General features: G+C 39.9%; 1 protein-coding gene across 2 annotated transcripts in view; it reads left to right on the top strand.

The window, feature by feature from the left end:
• abhd12 (abhydrolase domain containing 12, lysophospholipase) overlaps window positions 1-18,166 on the top strand; it is a 150,860-nt gene that overhangs the window by 51,403 nt on the left and 81,291 nt on the right. For both annotated transcript variants that reach the window (XM_043696423.1, XM_043696424.1), the window contains exon 6: window positions 7,391-7,421. In XM_043696423.1, coding sequence (XP_043552358.1) covers window positions 7,391-7,421 — 31 coding nt within the window. The remainder of the gene's footprint in view (window positions 1-7,390; window positions 7,422-18,166) is intronic.

Here is an 18,166-nt window from a genome sequence, read left to right on the forward strand (position 1 = left end):
TCATGTTGCTTGTCATCTGTGTGTGTGGCTACTAAGGATAGCTGGTTGTGTTGTTTCGTGGCTAGTTGGTGTGGCTAGCTGGAACTGACAACCGGAAGCGGCAGATATAAATCACTATAAATGCCGGAGGAAAGATTACAGAAGCGCTTCACAGGAGGCTCCCAAGCACTGAGGATGTCACCTAGACAGGGGACGAAACGTCTGCAACACAAATTCCCAGCTCGGCGAACAGAACCACAACAACGAGCACCCGAGCTACAAATCTTCTCCCAAACTTTCAACAGAAAATAAATCTGGACCTTTAAAGAAATCTTGCAGGAAATCAAAATTGAAAGAGTACAAAGATTTATCGGGCAGAAGGTGGTTACATAGATACAGAGGTATGAAGCTGTCAGGGAATTGAAAGCAAGGAAGAGAATTTTAACAGTGTGCTAATATTTTCAAAGTGCAATATGTCACATCTAGTTTTAAAAACTGTAGGTGCAATTCTATATTTTTGTGTTCTTGAGGGTCAAAGATTAGAAATAACTACAAGGGAAGATTTCCCAATTGATTTAGCTTTACTGTAATAACAAACGTGAATATAAAAATGTTGACAGTTGTTACAAAGAGCAACAAGGGAAGCTTACACAAAATAAGAGTGTTTATAACATAAGCAGGAAAGAGAAGTGAATATGACTTTTTAAAAAACCTTTATTATTCAGCTGGCAAGCAACTCTTAGCTCAGGTTCGGACTAAGAAAATCATCAATCACAATATGTAATTGGTAAGAAGAATGTTATGAAGTTGATCATGGGGTCAATCAGCCACTGCAAAGTTTCTGTTATTCCATTTAGTTCTAGCCATTATGAGTCAGGGTTTCTAGCTTATAAGTCAGTTGGCTTTTTAGTAATAAAAATGTAATTTTTCCAACTTGCACATAACAATCTCTTCAGTTTTGAAATTAAATTTTGCAGAGATTGCATTTTCATGTCTCAACTCTGCCTAGATGTTATCTGTCACCAGATTTATTGCAACTGAAATGTCTCAGTTTCCAATTGTTTCCAATTTTCAAAGTTTTAAAGTCAGCAGCAAATTTACGTAGATTCTTCCAGATGTCTAGAATTGCATGAAGACTCTTTCCTATTTTATCATAGTTGATTTCTCAAACCTGCTTAATTAGTTAATTGTGTTTAGCAGCTCAACAAAAACAAATGTTGAATCCTGATTTTTTTGGGCAGAGTGATTAAAGTTGAATTCTACAGAGAACAACAGATACAATTTCTGATCAGAGAAGCAATTGAGCATTAGCAGGGAACATAACACTACATTTGCCTGATTGATCTACACGAAACCAGCAGGCTACCTGCCTTTGGGAGGCAGTAGTGTAGTTGTAATGGTAGTGGATTAGTAATCCAGAAATCTGGTTAAATGTGCTGGCCTCGTGGGAATTGAATCTCACCATGGGAATTGGTGAAATTTGAAATCTGTTAAGAATTTGGAATAAAATGTATTATGGACTAGGCCAGACTACTCAAAGCATTCTTAACCAGGCAGCCCAGACCATAACTTGGCAATTTGTTTTGGTAAGTGTACAGTGAAAATTACCCAGATTAAGTTAGCTAGGTTGACTACCAGATTTTAAAACAGACAAAAATGTGGTTACAAAATTATGCAATGAAGCACAAAGAACAGAATAAGGAACCCCAAAAGAAATCAGCCTATCCAAACTGGACTTAATTCTGCTGTTCCCAAATATACATCCCCGATAAGTAAGCCCCCATATAAAAAAAAACAGTAAATATGGAACAAATGCTTACAGGTTGAAGTTAAAAGGGCAGAAGGAGAGAGTGAGCCTGTTTCCACACAGCTGGACTGAACTGCTCAGCTAGAGAACTGACCATTCCCCTTTCATTATACAGATCACTTCTAAAACATGATCACTTTGGCCTGAAGTCACATCCGTTTACATATAAACAAAGATGCCCAAGTCTAATCAGGACCAGGAGCTGTCTATGATTCCTCTGAAAACCAAAGAGACAGTATCCTTGAGAAAAGCCTTTAGAAAACAAGGGACCAGCTTAGTGACAAATGTTAGCTAATGGTAACAAAGTAACCACTATTGATTTGGTTTTTTTGGGTTATTAGCATCCTTTTAGAGACATAGAGTCGTACATATCTCAGCAAGAGGCTCAGCAATCACTTCTCTAGCTTCCCACAGAGTTCTCGGGTGCACCTGATCAGGTCCTGGGGATTTATCCAGCTTTAACCGTTTTAAGACATCCAGCACTTCCTCTCTGTAATCTGGACATTTTGCAAGATGTCACCATCTATTTCCCTACAGTCTATATCTTCCATATCCTTTTCCACAGTAAATACTAATGCAAAATATTCATTTAGTATCTCCCCCATTTTCTGTGGCTCCACACAAAGGCCGCCTTGCTGATCTTTGAGGGGCCCTATTCTCTCTCTAGTTACCCTTTTGTCCTTAATATATTTGTAAAAACCCTTTGGATTCTCCTTAATTCTATTTGCCAAAGCTATCTCATGTCCCCGTTTTGCCCTCCTGATTTCCTTCTTAAGTATACTCCTAGTTTCTTTATACTCTTCTACGGATTCACTCGATCTATCCTATCTATACCTGACATATGCTTCCTTCTTTTTCTCAACCAAACCCTCAATTTCTTTAGTCATCCAGCATTCCCTATAACCTACCAGCCTTCCCTTTCCCCTGACAGGAATATACTTTCTCTGGATTCTTGTTATCTCATTTCTGAAGGCTTTCCATTTTCCAGCTGTCCCTTTACCTGCGAACATCTGCCTCCAATCAGCTTTTGAAAGTTCTTGCCTAATACCATCAAAATTGGAATTCTCCAGTTTAGAACTTCAGCTATTAGATTTGGTCTGTCCTTTTCCATCACTATTTTAAAACGAATAAAATTATGGTCGCTGGCCCCAATGTGCTGCTCCACTGACACCTCAGTCACCTGCCCTGCCTTCTTTCCCAAGAGTAGGTCAAGTTTTGCGCCTTTTCTAGTAGGTACATCCACATACTGAATCAGAAAATTGTCTTGTACACACTTAAGAAATTCCTCTCCAACTAAACCCTTAACACTATGGCAGTCCCAGTCGATGTTTGGAAGTTAAAATCTCCTACCATAACTGCCCTATTATTCTTACAGATAGCTGAGATCTCCTTACAAGTTTGTTTCTCAATTTCCCTCTGCGCCCTCTCTGAGACATCCTTGATCCTGGCACCAGGGAAACAACACACATTCAGCTTTTTCTCTGCTGGCCACAGAAATGTCTGTCTGTACCTCTGGCTACAGAATCCCCTAACACATTTGATCTATTGGAAGCCGACGTATCCCTTGTTGCATTAGAGCCAATCTCAATATCAGAAACTTGGCTGTTCGTGCTACATTCCCCTGAGAATCCATCACCCCCTACAATTTCCAAAACCGCATACCTGTTTGAAATGGGTATATCCACAAAAGACTCCTGCACTAGCTACCTACCTCTCTCACCCTTCCTGGAGTTAACCCATCTATGTGATTGTATCTGAGACTTTCTCCCCTTCCTATAACTGCCATCCATCACCTACTGTTGCTATTGCAAATTCCTCATCGCTTCTATCTATCTCTCCAACCGATCCACTCGATCTGATAAGATTCGCATCCAACAGCATTTATGGCAGATATAATCCGCAGTAACCCTTAAATTCTCTTTAAACTCCCACTTCTGACAAGAAGTACATATCACTGCACAGGCCATATTTGCTCCTTCACAATCTACAGACCCCGAAAATAACACCGTCTTATTCCTCTACAAACACTGCCCCAGGTTAAATTAATAGCAATGGCTTATATTTTAAGTTTAATCCAGAGACCTATCTCCAAAAACATATAATCAAGAAAGAATCCACTATACTCACTACTGCAGCCTTTCTCTTGGACAGACTTAAAACAACAATTAACTTTTCATGAAAGAAATCTGCCGTACTTCAACATGTGACTCCAGACCACCAGCCACATGGATGCTTCTTACATGCCTATGGGCAATAAAGACTGACCCAGTCAGTAATGTCCACATCCCATAAATGAAAATAGTCTCATGGTCCTCATAACCTAATCCAAACCAAGACTTCCAGTCAGTGACTGGAACTTCCTAATGCTGATTCCTACATTCTAACCAGAGTACCTTTACCAGGATTAATTGTCTGAACTTTAACTACAGTACTGGCTCAAATTTGCTAAGATTTCTAAGAAATGTTAGGATTTGCTAAGAATGCCCTTCCCTTATTCTCTTCATTCTTTCTATCCAAGCACAGTACCAACAGCTGCCAAGAGGAGAATCCACACTTTTATTGAAGAGAATAAGGAGATTTGGGGCGTTCTTAAGAGTGAAATCAGGAGAGCTACAAGGGGATATGAGATAGCCTTGGCAGATAATGTTAAGGATAATCCAAAGAGATTCTACAAGTACATTATGAGCAAACGAGTACGGGAGAAAATAGGACCCCTTCAAGGTCAATAAAGTTATCAATGTATGGAACCACAGGACATTGGAAAGATACTAAATTAATATTTTGTCAGTATTTACTGTGGAGAAAGACATGAAGGCTAGGGAACTTGGGGAAATAAACATTGATGCCTTATCAGTCCATATTGCAGAAGATGTGGTTCTGGAGGCCTTACAAAAAAATGGATAGATCTCCAGGCCCTGATTTAGGTGTATCCTAGGACATTGTGGGAAGCAAGGGAAGAAAGTGTGGGACCTCTAGCAGAGATATTAGTATCATCTACAGCTGCGGGTGAGGTGCCAGCGGGCTGAAGGGTAGCTAACTTTGTGCCTTTATCTAAGGCTGTGAGGAAAAACCTGGCAACTTTTGACTGGTGAGTCTGATACCGGTGGTGGGTAGGTTGTTGGAGGTGATTCTGAGAAAGAGGATTTATGTGCATTTTGAGAGTCAAAGATTGACTTAAGGATCATCAGCATGACTTTGTATGTGGGAAATTGTCTCTCACAAACTTAATTGAGTTTTTTGAGGAAGTAACCAAGAAGCTTGAGGGAAATGCAGTGGACATTGTTTACTTGGACTTCTAGTAATGCCTTTGACAAGGTTCTGCATGGTAGACTATTTAAGTTAGATCACATGGGTTAAGGGGTGAGCTTGCCAATTGGATATGAAATTGGCTTCATACTAGAGTCCTAAAGATGTACAACATGGAAACAGACCCTTCCGTCCAACTTGTCTACGCTGACCAGATATCCTAAATTAATCTAGTCCCATTTGCTAGCACTTGGCCCATATTCCTCGAAACCCTTCCTATTCATGTACCCATTCAGATACCTTTTAATTGTTGTATAAGTGCCTCCTCCACTTCCTCTAACAGCTTGTTCCATACACACACCACCCTCTGTGAAAAAGTTGCCCCTTGGGTCCCTGTTTAATTCTTTCCCCTCACCTTTGGAGACAGAGGGTGGTGGTAGAGGTTTGTTTTTCAGATTGGAGGCCTATGATCAGTGGTGTACCACATTGACCAGTGCTGGGTCCACTGGTGTTGGTTATTTATATGAATAATTTGGTTGAGACTTTAGGAAGCATGATTAGTAAGTTTATGGATAACACCAAAATTGGTGGTATAGTGGACAAGTGAAGATGGTTTTCTAAGATTATAGAGGCATCTTGATCAATTGGGTCAATGTTCTAAGGAGTGGCAGATGGATAAATGAGATGTTGCACTTTAAGACATACAAGGGCAGGATTTATACACTTAATAGTAGGACCCTGGGGAGTGTTGTTGAACAGAGACCGAAGTTTGCAGATACATAGTTCTTTGAACGTTGCTTCACAGGTAGACAGCATCTTTAAGAAGGCATTCGCACGCTTGCCTTCATTGCTCAAACCACTGAGTATAGGAGTTGGGATGTCACGTTGAGGTTGTACACCATGTTGGTGAGGCCATTTTTGGAGTACTGCGTGCAGTTCTGGTTACCCTGCTATAGGGAGAATATTAAATTGGAGAAGGTACAGAAAAAAATTTCAATTATGTTATGAGGAGTGGAGGGCTTGAGTTATAAGGAGATGCTGGTTAGGCTGGGATTATTTTCTCTGGAGCATAGGAAGGTGAAGGGTGACCTTTATAAAAAAAATGTTGAAATCAAGAGGTGCATGGATAGGGTGAATAGCTAAGGCCTTTTCCTCGGTTAGAGGAGTTCAAAACTAGAAGGCACATCTTTTAAGGTGAGAGGATAAAGTTCTCTTTTAAATGTTTTGTATGTGCAATAAACTGCCAGAGGAAATGGTAGATGCAGGTACTGTTACAACACCTAAAAGACATTTGGATTAGTACATTAATAGGAAAGGTTTAGAGGTATGTATTTACGGATATAACACAGGCAACTGGGGCTAGTTTTGTTTGGGAAACTTGGTCAGCATGGGTCACTTGAATTGAATAGTCTACTTCTGTGCTGTGTAACTCTGAATGCCTCATTGGATCAGCTAACTCTGTTTTGCACATTTTTATGAGAGTTATCACTCATTCCTGTACATGTCTGCTGTGGAGAGTGCCAGCTTCTTTACCCCCAAAGCAAGTTATTAATTGATTTGGATTAGGCTATTAGAAGGATTCTCCAAATTACACTTCCCCTAAAAATATTAAGATGGCTAACAGTCCTAACTGGAATTTCATTTATACCTTGTTTGTTTGTGGATTTTTTTCCAAACCCAATTTGCATTATGAATTTGTCCAGATAGTGGCCAGTAGCTGTGATTTGTTTTTCATCTTTTTTAAACTTCTGTTTGTAGGAGCCTGTTTTCTTTTTTGAAACAGGATATCGGGAATAGACAATTATTGCTGGCCTAGCATGTGATATTCAAACTTTGAATACTTTAACAAAGAAAGAGGATCTTTCGGGCCTAAACTGCCTTGAAATGTAATTTTTAAAGAATTGCACATGATCAGAGAAATTAACCTAGTGTCTATAAATGAGGTCCCATGAATCATCCTGTACCTCTCCTATACCTCAGTAACTGGCATTTTTCTTTGAAGTGGTGTTATACATTTTTTTGTAGAAATGAGTAACTGGATGACATTGAAAAAGATGTTTAAACTGTGTTCTTGTTTTTATACACATTCTTTTTGTTAAATTGCTTAATTTGTTAGTAAGCATTCATTTTGTATGATGGTCCTGATTGTGTTCTAAGGTGATGACCCTGAGGAATATTAACTTTGAAGTTTTATTAAATGATGTCCTTTTGTTTTTCACATTTTAATCGAAACTAGCCTACATTATGTTTTTTTTAATTGAAAATGCCACACCAGTAAATTAAACACCATGAAATCCAACTCGGGAAAATTATTCTCTTAGAAATTTATTCTAATTTTCCTTTTGTGTTTATCTGCAGGGGTGGGGATCACAGGGTTCAGCTATATAAGGTAGGAGGTTTTAAAATTAATATTATGGGGGTGGAGGAATATTATTAATATAAAATGCAACTTTAGTTTTCAAAAAAAAAACTGAGTATATTAAGCTATTCCTGGTAATCCTTGTGTTCTACTCCATTTGAATATCTTAGGGTTAACTTCTTAACAAATTCTCGTTAGAATGAATGTTTTCAGTGGTGCTTTAAATCTGTTGTTCCAAGTTTTAGCTTAGATAATGGGCATCTGACAGAGTCTCAGCCATTTTTGTTCAGCATTTGAACATCAGCACCTTTTACAGTCATGCAAGCCATATTGCAGCACTAACTGTTGAAGTTTTGAAGAGCAATTACCTTTTGCATGTGACTGTATGACTGGTATTAATTACTAGGCCTATTTCAATTGAAATGCTTCCGCTTCAAGTTGCTTCCAGTATAAAATAACTTCTGGCAACTGGGAATGTTGCATGTTCTTCAGTATACTTTAACAGATACTCTAAAGGTACTCCTCATGGAACCATCCGTTGATCAAGATGGATTAGTAAGTCTTCCGCCTAGCCATATACAGATCTTGAAATGGAGTACATAATCCAGAAAATCCAAGATTTAGCCCTCTGCTGTTTTAGGTTCCAATTTCTTCATGAAATTGATTTTTTTAAAAAACCTTAGATATTTTGCTTTAACAAGTGATGAGACAGAATTTTGGGCATGATTAAATTTTGACTTCTCTTTTGCAATGAAACATATCCAGTTCAATCTCACATATGGTGAAGGTTTTTAAAAATCAATGCCTAATGTCTGGCACTATTTTAATAATATGTTTTGTGGTTTTAGTGATGACATTAGATTTCAGCAGCCCTAATATTTTTATTTAGTGTGCATAGTCACTGAGCTAAGAAATAATCTTGTCATTGTTTAGATGGTGTTCTTGAACCCCACCTTCTGGTTTACTCAGTGAGTACTCCTCAACAGCGTTGTTTAAATTGCACCACAGCTGCGGCCGGTGGGGTAGCATAACAGAGGCATTGGCGTGTTTGCAAATTGTTCAATCATGCCAACTACTGTTGTAGGAGATTGAAATTGGGTGTACAAGTAGGTGAGTCAAAAAAAGTTGTGCTGGAAAAGCACAGCTGGTCAGGCAGCATCCAAGGAGCAGGAGAGTTAATGTTTCGAGCATAAGCTCTTCATCAGAGATTCCTGATGAGCTTATGCTCGAAATTTGACAAAAACTCCTTGGATGCTGCCTGACCGTCTGTGCTTTTCCAGCACCACACTTTTATTTTGACTCTGATCTCCAGCATCTGCAATCTTCACTTTCTCCTGTACATGGAGTTGAGTCTAAAAATCAAGAAGTGCTTCCTGATGGATGTTTTCTCCTATGCTGTCTGCCATAGATCCTTAGTTAGTGTGGTGGGTTTAGCTATCTGTGTGGTATATAAGTTCTTCGTGTTCAAAGGTGTTCAGAAGAAAGGCATGCAGAGCTGTGTCAAGGACGATCTTAAGGAAAAGCCAGCAAGTCTCAGACATTGCCTCAAAGGCCTCCAAGATTATGGATTATGGAGCAGGATGAGATGTGCTTGCATTTCTTCTTCCAGAGCATGCACAGGGAGAGCTTGGTAATCAACTGCCTAAAGAAAGAAGGTGGTTCGGTAACATCGTCTGGATCTGACATCCTGCAGATGTATGGCTGCCCAGTCATTCCTGTCCTCTATTGTGGAGGCCTTTGATGGCAGCACGAGAGAGAAGCTGGTCTAGCCACTTTCTGTAGATGAGCTAATCTTAAGTGTCCTCTTGAAACAAAAAAGTCCCAAAAGTAATGGCTTACCAGCTGAGTTGTATTCAGCTTTATGGGATTTGATTGACGAGAACCTGCTGCAGGTGTACAACAGTATGCTTCTGGCTGGTAGCATGTGTAAATCTGTGTGGAAAAGTATCATCACCCTCTTCAAATAGAAGGGGGAGAGGGAGGGAATTAGTGACCAATTTCACTGTTGAATGTGGATTATAAAATCATGACCTAAGGTCATTGCCAACCAGGTGAGGTTGACCAAACTTTGACCAAACTTGTGCTCTTCCAGTCAGCGGAGGCCAACATGTCAAAGCCTCCCTGTACATGGATGACATCACCATTTCTGCTCTGATTTGCTGTCTATATGCAGACTCATGAACATCTGCAACCAGTTCAAGGCCAGTGGTCTGAGCCCACCACCCCCCAGCACTGCTCCCTCTCCATTGCAGGTAACAAAAACCTGCTCATCAGGGGTGAGATAGTCTGTTGTTGTATGTTGTGAAGGTCTAGCCTATTCCCCAAGGCGGCAGCACTGCAGTTATCCAAGCCATCTTTCACTTCATCTGGATGTCAAAGATGGACTGTATCTACAAGGGCACCCTGTGCAAATCTCTGGGTATGTTCTTCCCCCATTTATCCAATGTCACCTTTCTCCTGATGGCCAACTATGTGTGGCCAAATCAAGCTATCGACACTCAGTATGCAAACACCAAGTGTCACTATGTTCTACGTGTCCCCAGTGTTGCAAAGGATGAGCCTGGCCTCATTGCCACAGAACAGTTGTACCATCCCTTATCACCTGTCCCTCTTGGAAAAATTTGTAAAGCGAAGCACGTTTGACCACATGTCCATTAGGCATTGGTCAGCATGTAGCATCATTAAGACCTGATGGGGAAAGGAGAGGGTTGATTCTGTTGGTGGTTCCCTGAGCAAACTCAAAATCATTTGGTAGAATGACTCTTCTCCAGTTCTTTCCAACAAGCACCAAGACATAGTTGGTTGTGAGAAGGTTACGACTTGTGCGATCCTCCATGTATGCCTGGACTCTGCTGCCACATGCTGTCCTTGAAGCAGCTGCAGGGGGAAGAAACTGTCACACATCATCTGGAGTATACCTTCATAAAGAAGTAATAGAGAGAGATGCAGTCGTTTTTGTTGAGATTTGTTCTGAGCAGCTCTGTGATCTAGGACTCTGCTCCACGCTGCCTCCCTGGGAGGCACACTGACATAATCATCGAATGTTCTGGAAGACCGTTAATTCTGTGAAAGATGCTGTTTGGTCTGCTGAAAGCGCACAGATCTTCCAGTGCAGCGCGTTAACTTCGACCAAGTGTTGTAGACTGGCACCTTCCAAGGACCTAGACTACGTGCTGAGGATACACTAAAGCTTGGGACACCTGCCACCAAGGTGTAGTGGGGAAAGACCACTGTCTGAGGTCTTTGCCAAAGTCTAACAAGGATTTGTTCGGTTATCAGACTCTGCCTCAAATTTTTGTAAATAGTCTTGCGTGAGTCAAAAATGCATTTAGCTTTTGCAACTGCAGGGAATGCAAAGACTGTACAAACTTGCTTCAGTACCTGTATATGTGCATGAAGATTATTTTTATGTATTAAGTATATTTTTGCAATAAAATCTGGGATGTCACATAGGAGTACTGCTAGTGGGTTGAGGAGCTCATTGAATAAGGGCACACTTGGTTCTATAGCTTTTTCCAGTAACTTGTCTGTTGGAAATATCCTCCTGATGTGAGAGATGGTGCATGTTGCAGAGGCTAGTGAACCACGGAGGTCAGTTGTTCAGAAGTACCTGAAATTGAGATCGAAGAAGGAACTGAATGTTGCCCGAAATGGCCAGGGACTGAAGCAGAATGGAACCCTGTTTATTTGGGTTTACCACTGACAGAATCCTCATGCACTGACAGCAGGCCCAACGGAAATACAGCTTAATAGAATTTAGAATTGGCTTTATTGTCTCATGAACTTGAATGAGTGCAATGAAAAGTTGGCAATAGCATCATCTTAGGTACAAAATATCTAGGTATAGATACTTAAGTATTTGTTACAGAATTGAAAGAATAATAAATACAGTCCAGCATTAGCATAAAAATGTTTTTAAAAGTACTCAAATTACATCCTTTTCAAATATGTGTTAGCTCCTAGCCTCCAGATCGCACCGGGCTTCAAAACTTGAGGCTTTGCCTTCAGTCCGCAAGGGCCTTGCTTCCCTCATGCCAGTCTCCAGTCCAGAGCTCACTTCCCACATTGGCTTAATAAATTAGCAGCCCAAAGATCACTATATTTTTGATCAATCTGAATTGTATTGTGATGCAGTCTATGGTGAAAAATTTAAAATGGCATTGAAAAATTAACACTTGACAAAGTTAATTCGAAAGTATACATTTCACCTCCAGAATGCTCCTTACTGATGTTGATTCTGAACTATTGTAGATAAAACAAAAGTTTCAATGCACTCTCTCCTCAGCACAAGGCCCAAACTAGTCAACATTTTGACAAAATAAGCAATAGATTGTTGTCTCAAAATAATCTTGTGCTAAAGGTATGTTGCAATCCTCTTGTTTATGATAAACAATATTTTGTTTTTATTCACGTATTCAATTTTATACTGATGTGACTAATGATCAGACATTGGGAGTTGAAGAATCTATTCAGTAAAATTTCAAATCTGTATTTATTATAACTTTATGCGAATTAAAAGATATCTTGGGAAATGGATCTGTTTTTGAAGTTTGAGCATGTGATTCTCCATGCTGTGGGTTAATGCATTTCTTTCTTTACAGTTGACAGGAGGAATTCTGTTCAGTTTCTGAATATTGTCATAAACAGAAAAGATATCACATTTTTTGGATATCACATTTTTCAGATTCACATTCCATGGTACGCATTAAAAGAGAAGCGAAGAGTTGTTTGTGTTTATGTAGCATATTTCATGATCTTCGGGTGTGCCAAACCACTTTGCAGCTCATTAGATGCTTTTGAGGTGTGATTACTCTTCTGATGTGGGAAACTTATTGACCAATTTGTACACATCTGTAATAAGGAACAATAGTGCAATAATCAGCTAATCTGTACGTCATATTGATTTGAGGGATAAATGTTCACTGGTCACCCACGGAGAATTCCTAGCTGTTTGAGAAAGCAACATGAAACATTGCTGAAAATGTCCAGGGTCTCTACTGTTTTGGAAATGTCAGTCTCGATCATCTGCTCAAATCTCTGAAATGGAACTTGAATCCGCAACTTTCTGACTTGAGTAAAGAGTGCTACCTTAGCTGCAACTAATACCAGATTAACACATGGTAGTGAATGCTCATCACTGAGTGATATACAATGTAACTTAAACAATGAAACCAAACAAAATTAAGTGATGATTCAAAAGATCTAAAAATATTGGTATTGCTGTTGTCTTTCAAACACTATCAAATTATATCTGAAGAATAACACATTTCTAATCGAATTAGAGCTAAATACACTAGCAATACAGTCAGCTGCCTAGGCTGCAAATCCTGTCTAGGAAGCACTTATAGGTTTTAAAGTTGACACTTGGAGAAATGTTAATTGTGAAGCTTATGATTCAAAAAGCTTGGATCCAGGTTATCATACACAAATTTACTTGTGTGGATTTGAGTTCTTGTTTGAAGCGTAGAATAAAACAAAGATCTGAGTAGGGTTTGTAGTGCATTTAGGTATATTTTAAAAATTATAAAATTTGAGCTGTGGCTGCAATTAGTCATGTAATATGTTGTGATAATGGAAATCTAGCTCAAATGGTTAAATCTGGTAGTAAATATTCCTGGATGCAAGGTATCTTTTTAAGAAAGGAGAAGGAAGGGAAGTAAGAGGTGCTGCTCTAGGCTGCCATCTTGGTGCTACATTCAGTGGGCGTTGCTGCCACTTGGGTTGAATGAGCAGATCTAACCATCATGCCCAAGACTGTGATCAATTGTGTGACGCTGGTCTAACATGCAACCACAATCCATCACTCCGCTAATGGTTCTGGTCCCAAAAGTGAGAAATTGCAACTGATATGGTTTTGGCCACATTTCCACCCTTGATAACAGTACTATAGCGTGATCCCTCAGAGAGTCTGGAAGAGACAGAGGATTAAACATATAATCAGAGCAGTGTTAGAATCGTAAGGCAGCAATAGGGAATTTTAGCTACCCAAGTATTAACTGAGATCATTTGTGTGCAAGATGGGGAGGGAACAAAATTTTTAAATTGCGACCAAGAGAACATTTTAGCTAATCTGCAGCAAGATCCAGCAGAGGGGGATGCAGTTCTGGACCTAATATTCAAAATAATTCTAAAGTCAAAAGTCACACAACACCAAGTATTAGTCCAACAGGTTTATTTGAAGTTGCAAGCTTTTGGAGCTGTGCTCCTCCAGGTAATGAAGGAGCAGCTGAAACTGAAGCTTGCAACTTCAAATAACCTGCTGGACTTGTAACCTGGTGTTGTGTAACTTCTGACTTTGTCCACCCCGGTCCAACAGTAGGACCTCCACTTCAAAATGTGCAGGGAATTTATACTTTAACTATGTGATTTCACAGTTACTGCTTAGAGCAACAGCATAGTGGAAGTAGTGGTATCAAGAAAATAATTGACTGTCTTCTGCAATTATTTTCTGCAGTGATATCAATTTTGACCCTGCTTCTTCCAATCTGAAAAACTTATCACTCTATCGTTCATACATATAAGCTATTCACCTGCCCAGGAGTATGAGTTGTTGTTAGCCTGATGGCCTTTGGCATCTATAACTGGTCATAATTGTATCGTTCAATCAGCCATCTTTTGCTGACCAAATGTGTTTGTGCACACACCTCTGGTGATACGGGATTTTATTTCACCTCCACCTATTTACAAAGCATGACTGTGTGCTCTGGTAACTTGTTTTCAAAACTGCAGCAATTCCTTCCACAGTTCTTTGTTAACTGTCTTTTTAGCCCACAGTCAAAGATGGAAAATTAAAACATAGTCTTTACAGTGACTGTAGCTTAGTTAGATTTGGGATAGTTACTCAAAAGGACAAGGATCAGCAGGGAATAAAAGTTTTAAGACTAGATGTGACTTGGCCCAAGTGGATGAGGAGCAGCTGCTGTCAGATCAGTGGGCGCACTAAAGGAAGAAATAGCAAGAGTGCAGAGCAAGTGTGTCCTTGTAAAAATAAAGGAAGGAATGAAGACTGGAGAAACCTGGATGTGAAGGTGCATAAATGTTAAGATTAAGGGGGAAAAGAAGAAGCTTATGGCAGATACCGAGGGGTCGATATGGCAGAGTCCCTGGAGGGGTATCAGAAATGTAGGAGGGAACTTTAGAAAAAAATTGAGAAAGCAAAGAGTGTGCATAAGAAAACATTGAGTTGAATAAAAGATTAAACATAGATAAAGAGCAAGAAAGAATAACTAGGGAAAGAACATGGCCACAAAAACTCTTTGATGGAAAAGCGCAGGTCTGGTAGCATCTGTGGATAGAAATCTGTTCGTTTCGGATCGACAGATGCTTCCTTAGAACTCTTTTCTCTCCAGATGTTGCCTGACCTGTTGGAACTTATCCAGCAATTTCTGTTTTTCTTTCTGATTCAAAGCATCCAGAATTCTTTCGGTTTTGTGTTATGAAGTTAATCACATGTACTGTGCCTTTTGAGAGAGTGAATGCTGTTCTAAACTGAGATTATAAGCACCTGTGTATGTGACTAGGTGGCAGTCCCAGAGTGCACTAGAAAATTGAAAATATGTAACATTTGGCTGTGAAATGAATGAGAGTTTTGTATGCTGTTGTGACAACAATTCGAATTTAACCAATCAGTTGAAATTATACCCCAGGATACTAAAACCCAATCAAGTTTGAATCTATTGGTTTGCCAACATGAAACCAATGAGACAATCCAGTTGTTGGGGTATAAAAATACAGATGTTTTGAAAATTGGAGAGAGAACAACTGCCTTCAAGACAGAAACATCTGGAAATCTAACATCTTGCTCTCCAAGAAATTAAGAAGCACACTCTATCCAAGGTACCTTTTCAAATAAAACATACTTGCAGTAAAAAGAAAGACAATGACCCAGGGAGATCTTCAGCTGGAAGAAAGGCACAGAAAACAACAGCGGCTGTATCATTTTGAAATTAAGTTGATGTAATTCCAATAAGTGTCTTATTGGAACAGTATATTGTTAGAGATGGAGGCAGATTGTAAGAGTTAAGAGAGGGGGGGCTTAGAATTGTGAATACTTGTTCACTTTGCATTTTAAAAAAAGTTGATATTTTCTTTAAATAGTGGGATTTGAGAGTTCTCTGTCACTCCTATTTTAACAGATTATGAGGCAATGTGAGCTTTTCTGGGTGTTTGGTTTAATTAACAGAGGGGTTCACCTCCAAATTGCAACAAGAGTGTGGCCATTAGGTATAATAGGGATAACTTGTGTATGGACCTTGAAACTGTGGGCACAGACCTCAATGAAAATCGTCAGCCTTGACAATAGAAAAGGATAATGCAGGTGGAGGACCATGAGCTATTGTTTCATGAGGACCATGAAACAACGTCGAGAGAGTGTGTGCGCAGGTACTTACAGCTTAAGTAGTTTTAGAAGTGGAAGATGTGAAGGCTCAGATAAGATGTATGTTAGATTGGAGGGAAAGGAGGAAATATCGGGTCAGAGCAGTAACTTTTCAAGTCTTTGGCCACAGGTGAGGTGCCAGAGGACTATAGGGCCACTAGCATTGACCTGTCCTTTCTTTTAAACAAAAAAAGAAGCAATAGATAGACCATGAAATTACAGTCTAGTAAGCTTAACCGCCTGTGGTGGGGAAGTTGTTAGAATTCTGAAGAATAGAATATACCTACACTTGAAGATACATAGATTAATTGGCAATAGTTGGTATGGATTGGTTAAGGGAGGATTGGGTTTAACAAATTTCATTAATTTTTTTTTGAGTATTGATGAGGTGATGCATCTGGCGAAGGCCATGTGAACTTTAATGTGGCTTTTGTCTCGCTTGTGGCAGACTTGTCAAGAAGGAAAGAAGCAGTGAGATCCAAGGCAAAGTGACACCTTGGAGAAAAAAGGCTGAGAGTCGAGAAGCAGAGGATGGTGGTAGAGGGATGTTTCTGTGAATGGAAATCTGTTTCTAGTGGAGTTAAGCAGGGGTCTGTGCACTTGCGGTATGGATTGAATGTAGGAGGTATGATCAAGAAGTTCCTAGATGATGTAAATTGTGGGTAGAGTGGTAAAGAGTGAGGTGGCTAGCTATATACTGCAGGAGGATGTGCAGAGCAGTGGTAAATGGAATTCAACCTGGAAAATTGAGGTAAAGCACTTATGGAGGGCAAGCAGGGGAAGAGATTACATGAATGGTGGACCCCTAGAAACTAGTGAAGATCAGAGGGATATCCACAAATCCCTGAAGATAACAGGGCAAGTAGCTAAGGTGGTTCTAATGGCATATTGGATACTTTATTAGCCTAAGCATTGAATTCAAGAGCAATGTTATGTTGGAACTGCATTAAGTGCTAGTTAGGCCGAAACAGGGATTTGTTTCTGATCATTGCATATTAAGAAAGATGTGATTGCTCATGAGGGCATAACTCGCACTTAATTCAGTTCCAGCATAACATTGCTCTTCAGTTCTGTGCTTTGGCTAATAAAGTATCCCATCTGCTGCCAGTACATAAGAGACGGTGCAGTGGGAGATTTACCAGGATGCTGACAGGGCCCGAGGGTCTGAGGTGTAAGGGAAGATCAAATAGGCAGAGGTTGTTTTTCCTTGGATCAATGAAGATTGAGAGGGAGCTTGATAGAGGTATACAAGATTGAGAGACACAGAGAGGGCCTTTAGAAGAACATTTTTTTTTCCCCATTAATAGTGAGAACAGTCACTGGGGGCATAGATTTAAGACAAGTGGTAGAAGATGAGGAAGAGAGTTGAGAAATTCTTTCCAGAGGGTGGTGGGACTCTGGAATTCACTGCATGAAACTCTCTAGAAGAATATTTAGAAATTCACATAAGTTGCCAGAGCTTCCAGGACTATGGGCCAGAAGCTGGAAAGTGGCATTAATGTAGTGAGATCCTTTATTGACTAGAGTGGACATGATGGGCTCAATTGGCACTCTTACATTGTAAACAGTTTTTTCAAAATTTCATTTTTGAAAGGAAGAGTAGCTTTTACATTTTTGAACAATCACCAGACTCCATGTTAATTCTGCTTCCTTTCCACAGATGCTGCCAGACCTGCTGAGTTTCTGTAGCAATTTTTATTTTTGTCTTTGTTTCAGATCTCCAGCGCACAGTTTGTTCTTTTACTTAAGTAAATGTTTATTTCTCAGTACCAAACTGTACTTGCAACAACACTCACTCTGTCACACGCAGAAGAGATACGCGCACACAAGAAAAAGTGACTGCAAAAATGGTAGCATGCAATTAGGGATTTTTTGGGCTTAAAAACCTATTACTTCGAGTCTTTTGAGATGGAAGCTGGAAATACTGTAGTTGCTATAATTCTTTTTGTTCACTGAGGAAATGTAGATTGTCACCAAAAATACCAGTATCGTTGTGGGTTACTACTTGTGACAGCAAGTTTCTGACTTTGCCCCAATTGAAGGGCAGTTGAGCCTTGTATTGAAGACCGGTCCTTTGCTAGCCCCACGTATTTGCCTGTTGGTGAATTTTAGGTAAGGTTGTTCTTCCTTTCACTGAGTAGGATCCTCCCTTTGGTTTCCTTGTCTCTTGGACTTTAGTGTGAAGATGGGACTGTGTCCACAAGGACTGTGGATCAGTGGTGCTGGAAGAGCATAGCAATTCAGTCAGCATCCGACGAGCAGCAAAATTGACGTTTCGGGCAAAAGCCCTACATCAGGAATAAAGGCAGAGTGCCTGAAGCGTGGAGAGATAAGCTGGAGGAGGGTGGGGGTGGGGAGAAAGTAGCATAGAGTACAATAGGTGAGTGGGGGAGGAGGT

Source organism: Chiloscyllium plagiosum, chromosome 9 (genome assembly GCF_004010195.1).
Source record: "Chiloscyllium plagiosum isolate BGI_BamShark_2017 chromosome 9, ASM401019v2, whole genome shotgun sequence".
NCBI classification, from domain to species: Eukaryota; Metazoa; Chordata; class Chondrichthyes; order Orectolobiformes; family Hemiscylliidae; genus Chiloscyllium; species Chiloscyllium plagiosum.